Source organism: Sorex araneus, chromosome 1 (genome assembly GCF_027595985.1).
Source record: "Sorex araneus isolate mSorAra2 chromosome 1, mSorAra2.pri, whole genome shotgun sequence".
Lineage (NCBI taxonomy): Eukaryota > Metazoa > Chordata > Mammalia > Eulipotyphla > Soricidae > Sorex > Sorex araneus.
Window position 1 is genome coordinate 76,570,995 of NC_073302.1, and position 19,621 is coordinate 76,590,615.

General features: G+C 38.3%; 1 protein-coding gene across 1 annotated transcript in view; it reads left to right on the top strand.

Moving 5' to 3' along the window:
• GDA (guanine deaminase) overlaps positions 1 to 6,280 on the top strand; it is a 106,040-nt gene extending 99,760 nt beyond the window's left edge. Inside the window, exons 13-14 of the mRNA XM_004600110.2 lie at positions 1,356 to 1,383; positions 2,345 to 6,280. Coding sequence (XP_004600167.1) covers positions 1,356 to 1,383; positions 2,345 to 2,415 — 99 coding nt within the window. The 3' untranslated portion in view covers positions 2,416 to 6,280. The remainder of the gene's footprint in view (positions 1 to 1,355; positions 1,384 to 2,344) is intronic.
• The last annotated feature ends 13,341 nt before the right edge of the window (positions 6,281 to 19,621 follow it).

Consider the following 19,621-nt stretch of genomic DNA (forward strand, 5'->3'; position numbering starts at 1 on the left):
AATATCTTTGTGCTATGTAGTATGGAATTAAACACTTTCATACACATCGTGTGTGTTTAACAGATCAGAACAACTATGAGAGGTAGATGCTATTGATACTACCCTATTAATTAGTGGCAGTAAGACACAAGAGGAGGCAAAATGATTTACCAAAGGGCTCATACTCATAACTATTAGTCAATCACAGGACTTTCTGACTTCTAGACTCCGAATTCTTGATCATCCTGGTTCAGGAACTGGAGAGATAGTTCAGCAGGCCTCCTTGCTATACTCTTTGCGTGTGACCAACTTGATTCAGTTTGAATCCTTGTACCACATATAATTTCCTGAGAACCACCACCAATCTCTGAGTACAGAGCCACCAGAAGTAAACCTTGAACACTGACAGGTGTGTCCCCCAAACAAAACAAAAAATAAGCAAATGTACTTATTTTTGTTGTTTTAATAACAATTTTATAAGATACTATTTTTCCTTTAAAATATTATCATTTATAAATTTACCAAATCAGGAGAGAATTGTAATACTAAATATACTATGATGAGGTTGTTAGAAAAAATATGTATAATTATTTCATTGTTACCATTTGGTATTTTCATATTACTTAAACACATCTTTTACACCTTAATTAGACTGAATTTCTGGGGGATAGGACTCAACTCAGAACTCCTTCCAGTTATTTTTCCTTCTATACCTCTAGGAATGTTTGAATTACTTTATTAAATTAATTTATATTAAATGACAATAATTTATTAATATAACTGTATATAAATATTTATATACTGAGAATTTTCCAGTGAATAAACATTTGTAAAAACCAGTATTTTTTTGGGGGGGGGGCTGGAGAGATAGCACAGCGGGTAGGGCGTTTGCCTTGCACACGGCCGACCCGGGTTCGAATCTCAGCATCCCATATGGTCCCCTGAGCACGGCCAGGGGTAATTCCTGAGTGCAGAGCCAGGAGTAACCCCTGTGCATCGCTGGGTGTGACCCAAAAAGCAAAAAAAAAAAAAAAAACCAGTATTTTTTATAAAGAAAAATTTTTTATTATTGTTTTGCTTCTTAAGCCTACACCCCATAAGGGACTACTCCAAAGTCTGTGCTCAGGGATCATTTCTGGTGGTGTTCCAGGAACCATATCTGGTGACAAGGGTTGAGCCAGGGTAGGCCATGTGCATGGCAAGGGCTTTAACCATCAATTGGACTCTCTCTCCAGCCCCAAACCATTTCTTTTCATTAGTAAAAGTAGATTTTGCCACTGAGAAATATATTTATGAGCTTGCTAACCACTGTTGACTCTGAATTTCCTTTTATAAAAATGTAAAATATTTGTTCTCTTTTTCACTCATTTTTTTAGGCTGTTATACAGAAGTTCCTCTATCTAGGTAAGTATATATGTCTTTCTATGTCAAATGAAGTCTTTCTATGTCTCTTTGGTTTAATTTTTGTAGTGATTTATTCATTTGTTGAACCCCCACATGTGATCATTTGCTCATATATATACATAAATATACATATATATATAATTTAGTTTATAAACCCCTAGCTGTGTGGGTTCAATCCTGGCTCTGCTCCAGGATCACTCTTGGTGGAACACAGGACCACATGTATTGTCAGGGATCCAACAACCCAGGTCTATTGTGTGCAAGGCCAGCGCCTTGTACACGGTACTATCTCTCTTGTTCATAGAGTTGCTTTTAATATTCCTCATATCAAACTTGTTTATGGCACAACACTTAAAGGTATTGTTTGAAATGTCCATATTCTAGAACTTATTTCCATAGATCCTAAAATAAAAATCATGAAAAAGTGAAGTGAAGTTCTATGTCCCTTCCTCTTACACTCTTAGCTCCAGTCTGCCCTGGTATGTGATGCTTGTGACAAATATGTGTGGCATGTCACTATACATACTCTTTAGTGCAATACTATTAAGTTCCATAGCTACAAGAGACCTATGAAAGTTCAGGGTCTGGGGTAACTTGAGAGAAACCTTTTTTGTACTCATCTCTCCACTCTCATTCTGATTCTGGAGTATTAGGATAAGTTTTTTCTTCCTGATTAATACTGGAAAGGGAATCCACTCACTTGGGTTGAAAGAACAGTAGTAGGTACCAATTTTATGTAATTTCTGCCTAGATATAGAATTCAGAACACAATCTTCAAGTTAGATGTATTGTCTTCTCTTGCTTATGTCACCCTGTCCAGATTATAATACATTGAGGAGAAAAGGGCATCTTTTTTTGTTTTTCTTGTCTTAAACTTTGTTTTGAAATTTCTGTTAGTGACAATTGAAATACGTACCATCACAAGTGCATTTTATAAATGATTTATTATTTTTTCTTTCAGGAGATGATCGTAATATTGAGGAGGTTTATGTGGGCGGAAAGCAGGTGGTTCCATTCTCAAGCTCTGTGTAAAACCTTAGGTATCTCCAAGTTCTCCTGGGATAACGTGATTCTGCATCTCTCTTGTGCCCAGGCAGAGTTCGAAAGTCAAAAAAACAGTACCTTGTTCTTGGGGTGACAATTTCTTTCTGTGTCTAGTTAAAGTATTCATCTGACAAATCATTTGAGGGAAGCTCTAACAATCAACTCTGGTTGGGAGGATTCAAAATCTCTCCCTTTTGAGCTGTTCAGATTTACTTTCAGCTCAAACATAAGGGACATTACTGGTGGTTTTCTTATAGACTGAGGTAAGATTGATTTCATATTCAAAACTGTGGAGAGAAAAATATTGCTATATGGTTAGATATTTTGATCTAATACTAATAAAAAATCAGAAAATGAATGAATGAGTATAGTTTTATGAGGAAAAAGAGTTCAGACTGTCAACAACTGTGGAAAATCACTTCAGATTATTCTGGTAAATTGTCTACTGAGCAAAATAATTAAGAGAAAAAGGAGAGAACTTGCTGAAATTTAAAATGTTCCAAGATGGACCTTGTGTTCTGAAAGTTTACACTTAATGGAATTTGCATATTACAGCTGTGTTATTGTTGTACTTTGCCTTCTTTGGGGATGAAATGTCAGAAATTGAATGCCATATACTTCCTTAACATAGTTCTATGCTTCAAAGTGTTTGACAGAAGTTGGGTATTAAAGACTTAAAGTCTCTTAGGAATATTATTCATATAACTACATAGCATAAATAGTTGTATTTTTGTGTACTTTAAAAAAACTCACTTCCTAATCATGCTGTATTAGTAGTGCTTCAGTTTTGCTAGAACACAGATGAATGCTGCCCCACTGTTGTGTAGACTGGAATCTTCAGAAACTGAGGCAAACACTGGGAATCCAGGGACTGTCAGTATGAAGAAAAACTTGCTGTAATGGCCTCTTCTCCCTAAGAACTTGATCCAAGTTGCTGGAAATTTCATACTCAAAAATATTAGAATTTTAAAATGAAAGATAAATATTATTAAAGAAATATTTAAAAATAAACCCTGCACATTGAAATAATTCTATTTTCTCATTTTATCCTATTATCTTTCCAACGCCTATTAATTTTTAGGACTTTAGAATTTTTGGATGATGGAAATTATAAACAGGTCATACTTAATGCACATATGAGTGGGACATCATCATGCTGGACATCTAGGAATGTTCACAAAGCAGAGAATATTTTTATGTTCCCAGCTAATAAGTATGCTTCTTACAACCAAGAATTAAAACAAAATTATGAATTTGTGAGACATCCTGAAATAGTAGTGATGTAAATGTTATTTAAACCCTTTACCCTTTACCTCACTTGAGTCCAAATACTACACACCAGCAACAAAAGAAACAAGGTTTTTTTTAGTCTAGAGCATTACTTGGATCTAAGGCTTAGGTATGACTTGTTTATATTACCAAACAGTGAAGACTTTCAAATAATATTGTTGATTTCATATTTACAGAAATAAGAACACAAATTCCCATCCCTTATTGTTATATTTTATTCCCACATAGGCTATTGAGTAATCATTTGCATATTCATTTCAGGCTTTTTCCCTTGTTGGAAACACTCTTAGCTTAGTATAAACTACATCTAGAGATTAAGCAAAATTTTGGTTATTTGGTCACACAATACCCAAGGTTTTGTATTGTGATAGAGTAAGTAATTTAGTTGAATCTTAGTTGACTCCAGTCTCTGTCTTGCCAAAATTTCTAATTCCCGAGCCCTGTAAAAGATGCCTTTCCAAATTTCTCCCTTTATTTCTATAGTGTCAGCAAGTCTTTTCTGCCCTCTCACACAGTCACTGCCAAATGAACTTGGTTATTTGGTACTTAACCCAAATAAATGTCTACTCCACTAAATGATGAATCTGGATGAGAAGTGCAAGATCCACTAATAATCGTTGCCAATCTTTGCAAGATCCTACACTTTTAATTCCCTTAAGGGTATAAATTTTGATGTTGAACATCAGTTTTCATGTATACATAAGTGTAGCATCAGAAGCAGAAGAATGGCCATATATAACCAATCTGACAAACCTAGTATGACCAATCTGACAACCCTAGTAATATGTAAAGACTTTATCTATTCTACTAAAAATGGAATGTGTCAAAATGTTTACATGTATTTTTGATCCCACTTGCATTCACTTCTGACTTGTTTTACTTCTCAAGTGCAATATTACTGAATGTTGCATATGATTTTTGCAGTATTTCTATACATGTGACTAGATGTTCTGCACTTTAAAATGTTGCCTTTGACTAATGAGGTTTGACTTTAAATTGTGGAGCGCAGTATTCAAACTAATATTGCCACTTTATGTTTGAAAGTTTTTCTCTCTGCCTAGAGACAAATATTTATAACTATCAGATCCCTCACTCTATTCTACAATGTTTCACTTATGTTTCATGGTATTTTTAATGGAATACACTTTGTAGGTAAAGGTGTAATCAACTAGTGTTGACTATCAGTCACTTAAAATGCTTTTAAAATAAAAGCAGACTAATTCATTCAAAAAGGAACAAAGTACAATATCAGGATCTGCAAGATTGTCGAAGTAATTGCAAACAGAGGTGGAGGAGCCTGCTCCCTTGGTAATTCTTAACTTTGAATCTTCTCTTGCTAAATTCTCAAATGTTTTAGAATCAAGAGAATATCTTGGAATGATCTCCATTCATGCCAGAAGGAGGTCTTCCTAGGATAGTATTGAACATTAAATCTCTCTGAATCTCTTGTTTTCTTCCATGACAATTGTGAGAGGTAGAGAAAGGAAATATGTAGAAAACTCTTGTTAGGTTTGATTGATTGATTGAGTGAGTGTGTGTGTGTGTGTGTGTGTGTGTGTGGTGGCAGAGACAAGCTCAGGGCCTCACACATGCAACAACGCAAACAATATTGTTGAGATATATCTTCAGCCCAACTTGGCTGACTTTGCAGTGAGCCCTTAAGTACTATTATTGGCATAACTGGCTAAGTCAGAGAGGAAACAATGAACCTAAGATGCAGTGACATATCCTGGATCTTCTGTCCCTTCCAGTCTCTTCCTATTTTTAATCTTAGCAATTCAGAATCACATGCAGCAAAGGCTTTAAGGCAAGCTGGAAGGTATACTGGATCAATTCTGCCTTGTAATTATATATGGCTGATACCAGAATTGGATGTTTTTTGCAGCCTACTGAGCATTTTTTATGTTGATAATGTCAGAAATATTCACATGTGTAACAAGTGTTCTGATTAATAAAAGATAGATTCAGAAATGTGTTTGGGGTAATGTCTTGAAATAATGTTCTAATAATTGAAAAAAGTTTAATGGTTTGTTTTCTGATTAAAGGAAACATTTGCAGTTTCAAATGTTCTAATTACCATTTTGAAACTCAACAATCTCTAAAGGAAAATCATGGCAAGAAGTCCACAAATGAACAGACACCTTTACAAAGTAGCAGGCATGTTTCTGTCCGCAGGCTTATTTCAACTCCTTGTGAGCAATAGAGTGAAAAGTTAGTTTGTGGGTCTAGTCCAAATTTATTGAATGCAAGTCAAAGACATCAATGATGAAATGAAGCAAAAATCCTAACAGCACTTTCACATTCCAACAGTGTTAAAGCTATTAGAATGACCTGTTCAGAGGCATTGATTCACTAGTCTAGTTCCTAGCTCAAAAACATGTCAGAAAACATTATTCATAAAAACCTCTTTATATCGTTGCTAAAGTCCTGATTGTGTTATTAACAATATATGTGTATGTATCCACGGGGACATTTTTCTCAATATTTGTGTAATTTGCTTATTGTTCTTGTGCTAAATGAGCTTCTTTGTGCTTTAGACAAAAATAAATGAGACGTGTTGTTATTTTGTTGTTGTCAGTTCTTTCTTTTAACATGAAACAATCCCCACACAAAAACCCACAATAGAACAGCCATGAACCAATATATATCACCCATCCTATGATAGTCACTATGTGTATTTTTATATGACCCTTAAATTCTATACTATTGTAAATGAATAGGAAAAAAATTAAATGAGGAAATTATTGGCATAGATCAAAAGGGAGTACCCTGCCACAGAGGCAGCGTGGGGTGGGGGGGAGATGGGATGGGGGGGAAGGATACTGGGTTTATTGGTGATTGAGAACGGGCACTGGTGGAGGGATGTGTTTGTGAACATTGTATGAGGGAAAAACAAGTTCTAACATGTGTGAATCAATATCTGTACCCTCATGATGATTCACTAATTAAAGAATAAAATTTAAAAAATAATAAAAAATAGCATAGAAAATAATAGAGGGGGAAAAGTTAATTCATAGCATTTCCTTTTTTTTCTTTTTTGGGTCACACCCAGCAACGCACAGGGGTCACTCCTGACTCATGCACTCAGGAATCATCCCTGGCAGTGCTCAGGGGACCATATGAGATGCTGGGATTCGAACCCGGGTCGATCGTGTGCAAGGCAAACGCCCTACCCGCTGTGCTATCACTCCAGCCCCAATTCATAGCATTTCTTTAGAATCCAATTGGTATTTGTTTTAATTTTTGCATAGTTAATATTTCATATTTTTAAACCACAACCCAAATTGGGAAATGTACTTTACATCAAGAATTAGATTGCTCCTACATATGTGACTGTGTATTTAAAACAAAAATGTCATCAAATGATACTTTTCCTGTGATGTTCTGGGCTAGTTTCTGGTCTCTCTTGTCCTATTCTATTAGATTTTTTTTCTATGCTAATAATTTCCCAAATTGGTTTCTTAGACCTCTAATGGCTCTTGTAGAAACATCAATGTGAGATAATTCCCATTATTTTCTGCATCCTGTATTTTGAGTCTCCATGGCTCTGTTCTGTGGTATGGATGTGAGTATAAGTGGTATGAGTACCTTTCTTAGAATCCCAGGGGCTAAATAAAATAACCTGGGACCAGAGTGATAGTATAGCCAATAGAGCATTTGCTTTGCATACAGCCAACCCAGGTTCAATTTGCCTTGGTATGGTTTACCAAGCCCTTCCAAAAATTATTCCTGAGTGCAGAGCAGGAGTAATCCCAGTATATTGCCAGATGTGGACCCAAACCAATACATAAATGAATAACACATAGATGGCACCTAAGAGTGTATTTGCTAAGAGTGTATTTGAAACACATTGATAATCCACTTTATGATGTTTTAAAAGTAAATATAGACTTAAAATAAATACATGAATATTTTTATCAGTTTTTTTAAAGAATATATAGTAAGGGCTGGAGAGATAGTACAGCTAGTTAAGCACTTTTTTGCCTGCCACCAAATAAATAACTCAACCCTTGGCAACCCAGATGACCTCCTAAGCACTGCCAAAGGTGATTTCTAAGCTTTGCTGGCTGTGGTCCCAAATCAAAACAACAACAACAAAAAATACCAAAACCCAAAAAATAAAATCTATAGCAAATGATTGAATTTGTATCAATTGACTATACAAAAATGTTCTATAAAGACTATAATTCTTGCCTTGCATGTATAAGTTCATACATGCCTTGCATGTATGGGTTCATTTCCTGGCATTGCAAAATAAGACTATAATCCACTATAAGGATGTTTCAATACCATTAAGCTCATTGCTTTTTAATTTATGATACAACACTATGAGAGAAGTAGATATGGTTTATAAATCCACTATAATTATTTTAATTTTTTGTTTGTTTGGGGGGCCACCTCTGGTAGTGCTAAAGGCTTATTTTTGGCTCTGTGTTCAGTGATACCTCCTAGCATATCTCAGGGAACCATATGGGGTGCCAGAATAGAACTCAGGTTAGCCATGTGCAAGATAAACACCCTTCTTTTTCTATTATTGCTCTGGTCCTTGCTATCACTAGACTAAACCAGTGTTTCTCAACCTTTTTCCAATTGTAGCCCCCTACCTTGATCCGCTCCTATGGGTCCTACCAGTGGGTCCCCTAGTCTCATGCCATGGCCCCCCCCCCCGTGGTTTTCACCTATGACCCCTTGGAATATCCTGGGGAACTGTTGGCAACCAGCTAAAAAGTGCTGTTGTAAATACTTAGTAAGTAAGCACCTTCCTCCCCCTCAAAGAGCAACTTGTTTAAATACACAGAAGAGAATTTTCAGATGTACAACTCAACTTTAATGTATGCCTAATTTGCGCATTGTGGCATATGGTTTGCAAAACCTAATTTATCGCCGTGTTAATTATTGCACTACATTCAGGATTTAAGTAAAAATAAGGGTTAGACATAAAATAGCTTCTTGCCAAAACAAGGGATATAGGGACTGGAGTGATAGCACAGCGGGTAAGGCATTTGCCTTGCATGCAGTTGACCCGGGTTTGATTCCCAGTATCCCATATAATCCCCTAAGCACCTCCAGGAATAATTCCTGAGTGCAGAGCCAGGAGTAACCCCTGTGCATCACCAGGTATGACCCAAAAAGCAAACAAGCAAACAAAAAAAAACCCAAAAGATATAGTACAGTGTTTTGAAACTCCATAAAGAGCAGATTCTCCATCTTAGGGATTTACCCATACCTCAGCCTGAGATATGTATCCTCTGTGTGTGTGGGGGGGGGCAGACATGCATGTGTGCACATACACATTTATATTCTCTCCTATTTCTCAAAGTAAAACTCTGTTATAGAAAGAAAATCAATGAAAGAGGTCCTATAAATTGCTGTCATGACAAAAAGGACTTTTTAGATGATCTTTTTAAATGTAATAAGCAAGTCAGAGAGAGGCTAGGGGTTAAGATACACACCTTGCTTTCAGCTGATCCCAGTTTGATCCCTGACACCCTACATATAGTCCCCCAGTTGCCATCAGGATTGGTCTCTGAGCACAGAGCTCTGAGCGCAAACAGTTGTAACCCCAAAACCAAAAAGAAAAGGCAGGGTGGATGAAGCAAATAAGAAAAATATTACCTGTTCTTTAAAGCAATCCAACAGTACTTTTTTTCTACTAATTCAGACTCATCCCCTTTGCCATCAAGTCTTCCTACACAATCACTATAAAATTATACTGAATTTGTCATACTTCTGTGTTGCATGAACGTTCGTGCAGTTGGAGGCACTGAGGCAGCTTGAAGGGGGAAAATGTTCAGCTTCATCCAAACCAGTCAGGACATACGAGAAATCTTGCCCATTTTCATGGGTCCCTATGTTCCTGTCTGTGTTATGGTACAGTTTACATGGGCTCACCCTGATAGCTCAGTCTAGCCCCAACATTTATGCTTTTCATGCTTCTAGAATAGCTGAGTATTTTGGGGTGGGAATAGATGCATTCTGTGCATTCTCTGTGGCCAAATGTTGTTGGAAAATACTGACAAAAAAACCCTCATTTTCCCAAGGTGAAAGTGATAAAAGAATAGGGACTGGAGCGATAGTATAGTGGACAGGGTATTTGCTTTACAACGCAGCCAGCCCTGGTTCCATCCCCAGCACCCTAGATGGTCCCCTGTGCTTACCAGGAATGACCTCGGAGCTCAGAGCCAAGAGTATATATTGAGCAGTTCTAGGTGTGCAACCCCCCAAAATATAAATAAATAGAAAAGAGATAAAGGAAATAAGAACACATGTCATTGACTTTTGCAGTTCCCCATAATTTCTTGAATTGTCTAGATTATGGACCTACAGAATCTAGGGAATTGAACACGAATGGATTTCCCTATTTGTAGAAAAAGAGCTGGAAGATATAGCAGTAAATAATCTAACATTAAGAGAAATAAACGTCCTGAAGTAGCATAAATAGTATTAAATTATTTGTAGGCTGGAAAGCTCTCCGTGGCATATTCTATATGTCAAAAACAGTAACAATAACAGGTCTCATCCCCTGGCCCTGAAAGACCCTCCAATCTTGGGAAAGACAAATAAGGAGAGGCTGCTAAAATATCAGGGCTGAGAGGAACAGAGACATTATTGGCACCCACTCAAGTAAATTGATGAACAACTGGATGACCATGACACTGACAGTGAAATAGTCAGATGGTGCAGTTATCATACACTTGCTTGAAAATGGAAACTTGTAGCTTCACCATGAATTTAATTTCTGTCCTTTTCTTCTTGGGTTTTCTCCATATAAGATTTTACTGTCATTAAATTAAGTTGAAACCTGTCATTGTCACTGTCATCCTGTTGATCATCAATTTGCTCGAGCAGGCCCAGTAACGTCTCCATTCACCCTAGCCCTGAGATTTTAGCAGTCACTCTTTACTCGTCCTTCCCAAAGATGCTGCATTAGAGGCTCTTCAGGATCAGGGGAATGAGACCCATGATTGTTACTGTATTTAGCATATGAATATGCCATGGGGAGCTTGCCAGGCTCTCCTCCGTGTGGGCAGTAAACTCTCTGTAGCTTGCTAGGTTCTCCAAGAGGGAGAACTAGGCTATCAGAGGTTGCGTGGCCACATTGAGGCCATGTGCTTCCAGGAGCTTGGTTTTATAGTCTCTGGATGTTGGCTATTGGTGAAATGACATGACGCCAGGGGTAGTTTCTGGGTGTGACTGCCTAGCTACTGGAAAATAGGGAATCTGAATGGAAGATGCCCAGTCCTGATCCAAGCAGCCTTGGAGATCTTGGCCCCGGGTCCCGCACACCTGGTTCCTCTGCCAGTATATATATGTGTATATACATGTATGTATGTATATATATTTATGTACATATATATGAGAGAATGAGAAAGAAAGAGATGGATAGAGAGAGATAGAAGGAGAGAGAGAGTACATTATGAATGCCTTTAAAGGTACAAATGACAATCCTGGTTTTTGTGAGGCAAAAAAAAAAAATCACCAGTTTATTCATTTGGTCTATACTGTTCAGTACTTTAAGGGTACCCCAGGCTCAAAGCAGAGGGATTGCTTCTAGTGTGCTCAGAAGACCATGCAGAGCCCAGGATTGAATTGGGGGATTCAGCATGGAAAGCGTGAGCTCCAGTTCATTAAGCCGTGGTGTCTCTTGCTTCCAAAATATCACTCTTGATGACTCCAAGTAAAAAAAAAAACTCAGACCAGAAAAGATCAAGATCAGAGGAGGAGGATTTTGTGTGCTTTGTTGATGTTGCAGTAACTTTGTATGCCAAGAGCACAAACACTAACATTACTACAAATCATATACTTAAGAAAAATGGAAAGAAATTATTTGAAAGAATTAAATGTGAAATACTAGTGATATATTTTCTTTTTTAAAATTTAAAAGGGTTGGGGGATGACTCCCAAGCAGTGTAGAGAGGGCCTGGGCACTGCTCCCAGAGATACTCAGTTTGGCTATGAGTGCCTAAACCTTCAGTGCTGAGCCTGGCAATGTGGTGCAGCTGTGGCTCAACGCTTTGGCTCACCAAAGGCCACAGGAGACCAAACATGGTGGGGCCCAACACAGGACCTCTGCATATAAAGCATGTGTGCTAGCTCTTTAAGTCAACTCAGGGGTTCTATTTCCATTGTTGTTGTTTGGGGACCACATCAGATGGTGTACAGGGCTTACTCCTGGTCCTGGCAGGGTTTGGGAGACCTTGTAGGGTGCTGGGAATTGAACTGAGTCAGCCATGTACAAGGCAAGCTCCCTACCTGCCGTACTATATCTTTGACCACCACTTCCATTTTTCTGTTTGTTTTTGTTTTTCAGGCTTGGGAGAGCATATGGGGTGCCAAAGATTGAACCCAGGCCAGCCATATGCCAGGCAAATGCCCTACCTGCTGCACTGCCCAGCTATTTATATTTTTATAACTGTTAAAGAGACATGACAAAAATAGCAAAATAGCAATGTCAAGAGTTCTTCAGTAAATGCAGAATTTTTTTAAGCCGCAACCTAAATATGAATAACCAAAGGAAGCATGGAAGTGTTTCTCTGTCCCTCTCTGAGTCCTGTCTCTCTTTTCCTCTCCCACACACTTCTCTCTCCCTTTTTTTCCTCTCCTCTCCCCTTGTCTGTTTTGGAATACTGAGAGACTTTAAACAGCTCTGCTGTTTTGCTTTTATTTCTTTTTCACTTTCTTGGAAAAGTTTATTCCACTCCAAGCTGAGATGGGGAGAAATATAGGACAGCTGTGTACTTGTAAAGCATTTTGAAAACCTTTATAGCACAGTGCATGAAGGGATAGAGGCTAGAGAGCCTTCTGTTATTTCCAAGGATCAATTAGGGAGCTCAGAGAAAAGCAAGTGCAAACACTTCTTTCAATTCCCGAACACACCTTTCTCTCTGGCAAGACTAGGAAATATGAATCAGGCTTGGCAAATTTTGTATCCTGGATTAATTTACAGAACCACAACAAATCCTGCAGCATCGTTAACATGTTCTGGCATGTTGCAGTGGCATGTGATGCAGCCAGTAAAATCTCACAGAAATGATTCAGTAGGGCGGGCATCTAGGGAAGCTGTGGAGTTTAGGTTGTTCGTGGCTCTTGTTTTGATTCTATTGTTTTTATGAGTAACAGAGAAATATATTCAGTCATACATATTTTCACAATTTTATTTTTAATGTTTATTGCTATATTGTCATTGTTTAGGCAATAAGGTTATGTAGTGTTGAAGATCTTGGTATTAATATGCAAAGTTACTTCTCTCATCTCACCACCAAGTGCCCAATCCCTATATTACCTCCAGTTCAATGTTCCTCCCCTCATTATTTGTCCATTGCCAGTTATAGCTTTAGTGCATCCTGTAACCTACCTTAGCACCACCAATAGGCTCAAGAACCCCCACTGATATTCCCAGTTTCTTCCCTGGTGCCCTATTTGTGCCCCCATAGCCTAGGATTCTCAGGTCTATATTCTATATTCTAGAATATATTCTATATTCTAGTATCCAAGGTTTATTATTGATATTGTCCATATCCTTAGTATATTTTTTTACGTCCCACAGATGAGTGAGATCATTCTGTATTTGTTCGTCTGCCTGTGGCTTATTTACTCAGTCTGAGACCCTCCGTGTGGTGGCTGCATAGTATTAAATTGTGTTGACTTTGTTTTAAACACAGTGACCAATTTCTGTGATTTTTAATACAATTACATAACCTGTAAGTGAATTATTTATTATTAGAATTTAGGGGCTAGCTCCTGTGAGACTCAACTGCGGAACAGCCTCTTTGGCTCTTTACATTGCTAGGTCATGCATAAAAGTAAGTGGCTTTCAGCAGGGGAGAGGAGTAGAAGATAACTTTTGCGTGACACAGAAGAGACTTAAACAGACTTATGGTCTTAGAAGGCTTTTTAATTTTTTTTAATTTATTTTATTGAATCACCAAGTGGAAAATTACAAAGTTCTCAGGCTTATATCTCAGTTACACAATGCTCAAACACCCATCCCTTCACCAGTGCCCATATTCCACCACCAATAAAAACAAAAACAAAAGCAAAAACAAAACAAACAAACAAAAAAAAACAGTATACATCCCACCCCTCACCCCCCAACCCACCCCGTACGTGAGTGATAATTTCACTTCCTTTTCTCTTTACCTTGATTACATTCCAGATTTCAACACATAACTCACTATTGTTGTTAGAGTTTCAAAACAGACACTCACTATTTTTGTTGGAATTTATCCCCTAAGAATACAGCTCTATTAACAGGGAAATATTTGATAATAAGTTTTCCACTGATGAGAATGAAGAGATAAAATGTCGCGCAGCCGCGGTAGCGGCCGCGCGGTTTACAATTTCTGTATTATAGTAATTAAATCCGGGAAGATTTAAGTTTGAAAATGAATCATTTCCCTTCCTGGAACAGCATGTAGCCAAAGTTAGTTCACAGTCTCCATACATGGGTGCAAGCACTTGCTGGAACCCCAATTCCTAAAGCTGTCTCTGGTTCCCGCTTGTTCCACATCCACCGGCTCTGCAGAGGCATGGGCACCCGGACCGAAAACCCGGCCGGCCAGAGCCGAGCACCGGCCCCGGCTGGGGCTGCCCCGGTATCCCGAGGCTGTTTCAAGTTCAAAGCACACATTTTTTTTTTTCGCGCCAAAAGTTCATACCTTCTCAACGGACCCACAAAATGTCGGACCGGTTTTTTAAATTTTTTAAAATTTTATTGAATCACTGTGATATAGTTGCAAGCTTTCATGTTTGGGTTACAGTCACACAATGATCAAGCACCCATCCCTCCACCACTGCACATTTCCCACCACCAATATCCCGGGTATACACCCCCATTCCCACCCTGCCCCTGCCTCCATGGCAGACAATATTCCCCATACTCTCTCTCTACTTTTGGGCATTATGGCTTGAAACACAGACACTGAGAGCTCATCATGTTTGGTCCATTATCTACTTTCAGCATGCATCTCCCATTCCAACTGGTTCCTCCAGCCATCATTTTCTTAGTGATCCCTTCTCTATTCCATCTGCCTTCTCCTCTCTGCTCATGAAGCAGTCTCTTAGCTATGGGGCAATCCCCCTGGCCCTTGTATCTATTGTACTTGGGTGTCAGCCTCATGTGATGTTATTCTATACTCCACAAATGAGTGCACCCTTCTATGTCTGTTCCTCTCCTTCTGACTTCATTTCACTTATTATGATATTCTCCATGTCTATCCATTTATGAGCAAATTTCATGACTTCATCTCTCCTAACAGCTGCATAGTATTCCATTGTTTAGATGTACCAAAGTTTTTTTTAACCAATCATCTGTTCTAGGGCACTCCGGTTGTTTCTAGATTTTGGCTATTGTGGACAGTGCTGCAATGAACATTTAGGTACAGATGTCATTTCTACTGTGCTTTTTTGCATCCTCGGGATATTTTCCAAGAAGTGGTATTGCAGGGTCATATGAAAGCTCAATTTCTAGTTTTTGAAGGACTGTCCGTATTGTCTTCCAGATAGTCTGACCAGTTGGCATTCCCACCAACAGTGAAGCAGTGTTCCTTTTTCCCCACATCCACGCCAGCACTCATTGCTTTTGTTCTTTTGAGTGTGTTCCAGTCTCTGTGGTGTGAGATGATGTCTCATTGTTGTTTTGATTTGCATCTACCTGATGACTAATGATGTGGAGCATTTTTTCATGTGCCTTTTGGCCATTTGTATTTCTTTTTTGAGGAAACTTCTGTTCATTTATTCTCCCCATTTTTGGATGGGGTTGGAGGATTTTTTTATGCAATTCTACTAGTGTCTTGTATATCCTGGATATTAATCCCTTATCAGATGGCTATTGGGTAAATATTCTTTCCCATTCTGTGGGCTCTTTCTGTATTTTGGTCACTGTTTCTTTTAAAGTGCAGAAGCTTCTTAGTTTAATGTAGTCCCATTTGTTTGTGTTTGCTTCCACTTGCATGGTCTGTGTTGTTTCATCCTTAAAGATGCTTTTAGCTTCAATGTCATGGAGAGTTCTACCTACATTTTCTTCTATGAACCTTATAGATTCATGTCTGATATTGAGGTCTTTAATCCACTTTGACCTGACTTTTGTGCCTGGCATTAGACAGACGTCAAAGTTCAGGTAGCTATCCAGTTTTCCCAGCACCACTTGTTGAAGAGACTTTCCTTATTCCACTTCACATTTCTTGCTCCTTTGTCAAAGATTAAGTGGCCATATATTTGAGGGTCTGTGACAGGATATTCAATTCTGTTCCATTGGTCTGCAGGTCTGTTTTTATCCCAATAGCATGCTGTTTTAATTACTACTGCTTTGTAGTAGAGTTTGAAGTTGGGGAAGGTGACACCACCCATCTTCATTTTTCCAAGGATTGCTTTAGCTATTCGTGAGGATTTATTGTTCCATATAAATTTCAGGAGTGTTTTGTCTATTTCTTTGAAAAATGTCATGGGTATCCTGATAGGGACTGCATTTAAATTTGTGTAGTGCTTTGGTCCGTATTGCCATTTTGATCAATATCCCTATCGTGGACAGGGATAATTAACATTCTCCCTATCCATGAGCAGGGGATGTGTCTCCATTTCCTAGTATTCTCTTTTATTTCTTGAAGAAGTGTTTTGTAATTTTCCTTGTATAGGTCTTTCACCTCTTTGGTTAAGCTGATTCCAAGCTACTTGATTTTCTGAGGTACTATTGTGAGCGGGATTTTTTTAAATGTATCTTTCTTCTCTTTCATTATTTGTATATATTTGTATATAAGGAAGCCATGGGTGTTGATTTTGTAGCCTGCCACTTTAGTATATCAATCTATTGTTTCTAGGAGCTTTTCTATAGAGTCTTTAGGGTTTTCCAAGTATAGTGTCATATCATCTGCAAAAAGTGATAACTTGACCTCTTCCTTTCCTATCTGTATGCCATTGATATCTTTTTGTTGTCTAACTGCTATGTCCAGGACTTCCAGCACTATATTGAATCGGAGTGGTGAAGGCGGGTAACCTTAGCTTGTGCCCTATCTTAGAGGGAAGGCTTTTAGTTTTTCCCCCATTGAGAATGATACTTGCCGTAGGCTTTTGGTAGATGGCTTTGACTATATTGAGGAAAGTCCTTCGATGCCCATTCTACTGAGAGTTTTCATCATAAACGGGTGCTGAATCTTGTCAAACGCTTTCTCTGCATCTATTAACATGATCATTTGGTTTTTATCATTTCTTTTATTGATATGATGAATTATGTTGATAGACTTACGAATGTTAAACCATCCTTGCATCCCTGGGATGAATCCTACTTGATCATAGTGTATGATTTTTTTGATGAGTCATTGGATTCTATTTGCTAATATTTTGTTGAGGATCTTTGTGTCTGTGTTCATTAGGGATATTGGTCTGTAATTCTCTTCCTTTGTGGTATCTTCATCTGCTTTTAGTATCAGGGTGGTATTTGCTTCAGAGGAACTGTTTGGAAGTGTTTTTGATACTTCAATTTCCTGGAAAAGCTTAAAGAGGATTGGGAGTAAGTCCTCTTTAAAAGTTTGGAAGAATTCACTAGTGAATCCATCTGGGCCAGGACTTTTGTGCTTAGGGAGACTTTTTATTACCGTTTCAATTTCCTTGATGGTGATAGGTCTGTTCAGGTATTCCAGGTTTTCTTGGTTCAGCCTTGGGAGGCCATAGGAGTCTAGGAATTTTCCATTTCCTCAAGGTTTTTGTGTTTCATGGCATAAAGATTCTCGAAGTAATCTCTAAGGGTCCTTTGTATTTCTGTAATTTCTGTTGTAATGTCCCCCTTTTCATTTCTGATTCGGTTTATTAGGGTTTTCTCTCTTTCTTTTTTTGAGTCTTGCTAGAGATTTATTGATCCTGTTTATTTTCTCGTAGAACGAGCTCTTGGTTTCATTGATCTTTCAGATTGTTGTTTTGGTTTTCATCTCATTAGTTTCTGCTCTGAGTTTTATTATTTCCTTCCTCCTGTTTGGATTGGGCTCCTTTCGTTGGTCATTCTCCAAGGTCTTAAGCTGTGAGGTTAGGTTACTTTTGTGGGCTCCTTCCTCCTTCCTGAGGAATGCTTGTAGAGCTATGAACTTTCCTCTTAACACACCTTTGCTGTGTCCCATAGGTTTTGGTAACTCATGCCCTTATTGTCATTCATTTCCAAGAATCTTTTGATTTCCTCTTGATTTCCTTACTAAGCCACTCGTTGTCCAATTGTGAGCTGTTTAATTTCCAGGTGTTAGATTACGTTTTCTGTTTGTGTGTGTGATTTATTTATAATTTCAACGCATCATGGTCTGAGAAGATCGTTGATAGAATCTCTATCTTCTTAATTTTATGGAAGTATGTTTTGTGGCTCAGCATGTGGTCTATCTTAGAAAATGTTACATGCACACTTGAGAAGAATGTATATTCAGCCTTTTGAGGATGAAGTGTCCTGTATATATCTACTAAATCCCTTTCTTTCATTTCTTCCCTCAAATGCAGTATGTCTTTGCTAAGGTTAAGTCTGATCTATCAAGAGGTGACATAGCGGTGTTGACGTCTCCCACTATTATTGTGTTGCTATCAATGTCTTTCTTCAAGTCTATGAGTAGTTGTTTTAAGTACTTTTCTGGTCCCTCGTTAGGTGCATATATATTTAGTATTGTGAGTTCTTCCTGTTGTACATATCCCTTTATCAATAAGAAATGACCTTCACTGTCTCTTGTGACCGTCTTCAGTCTGAAATCAATGTGGTCTGATACTAAGATAGCTACCCCAGCTTTTTTATGGGAATTGTTCGCCTGTAGAATTGTTTTCCAGCCTTTGACTTTGAGCCTGTGTTTGCTCTGACTGTTGAGATGTGTTTCTTGCAGGCAGCAGAATGTTGGGTTCAATTTTCTAATCCATCCTGCCACTCTGTGTCTTTTAATTGGTGCGTTTATCCCATTGACCTTGACAGAAATTACTGTTATTTGGTTTTGTCCCATTTTTCTGATGAATTTTGGTGTATTTTAAGGTTCTGTCTTGTCTTAAAGTAGCCCATTCAGTTGTTTTTGTAACCATGGTTTTGAGTCTATGAAGTTCCTGAGCTATTGTTTATCTGTGAAACTGTGTGCTGTTCCTTCTGTTATGGATGAGAATCTATCCAGGTAAAGTATTTTTGGTGAGGCATTGATTTCATTGAGTTTTTTTTCACTACATCCACCCAGTGTTTTCGGACCATGAGGGTTTCATCAGACAAGTCAGCCCTGAATCTTAAGGATGCTCCTTGATAGGCGATTTCTTTCTTTGATCTTGCTGCTTTCAGGATTTTTGTCTCTATCTAAGGTTTTGGTCATTTTGATCAGGATGTGTCTTGGGTTATTTTTATTTGGATTTCTTCTAGCTGGTACCCTTTGGGCCTCCTGAATGTGGTCGCATGTTTTCTTCAGCTCTGGGAACATCGTAGCAATGATGTCTTTGACAGTTTCTTCTTCATCAGGGTTTTCTTTCTGTCCCTCTGGGACGCCAATAATTCTTATATTACTCCTCTTGGCTTCATCACGATCTTTTCTTGCCATCTGTTCCCGGATTGTCAGTCTCTTTTCCATTTTCTTTTCTTTTCTAGAGAGTCTCTGGACTTCATCTTCAAGCTCACTGATTCTGTCCTCAGCAGCTGTTACTCTGCTGCTGAGGCCGTCCAGTGAGTTTTTTAATTCGCCTACCAGGTTTTTCAGGTATGACATTTCCGTTTGTATTTTCCACATCTCAACCTTCAAATCCTCTTGTATTTTATTGGTATTGCTTTCCATTGTTTCTTTTAGCTCCCTAAACATCCTCAGTAGCTCCCTTCTAAATTCCTTGTCAGAGAGGTTGTATAGCACGTCATTGCTGTTGGGGTCTTCTGGGCTAGCCTCTTCAACAAGTAAGCTTGGTGGCAATCTACATTGCTTTACCA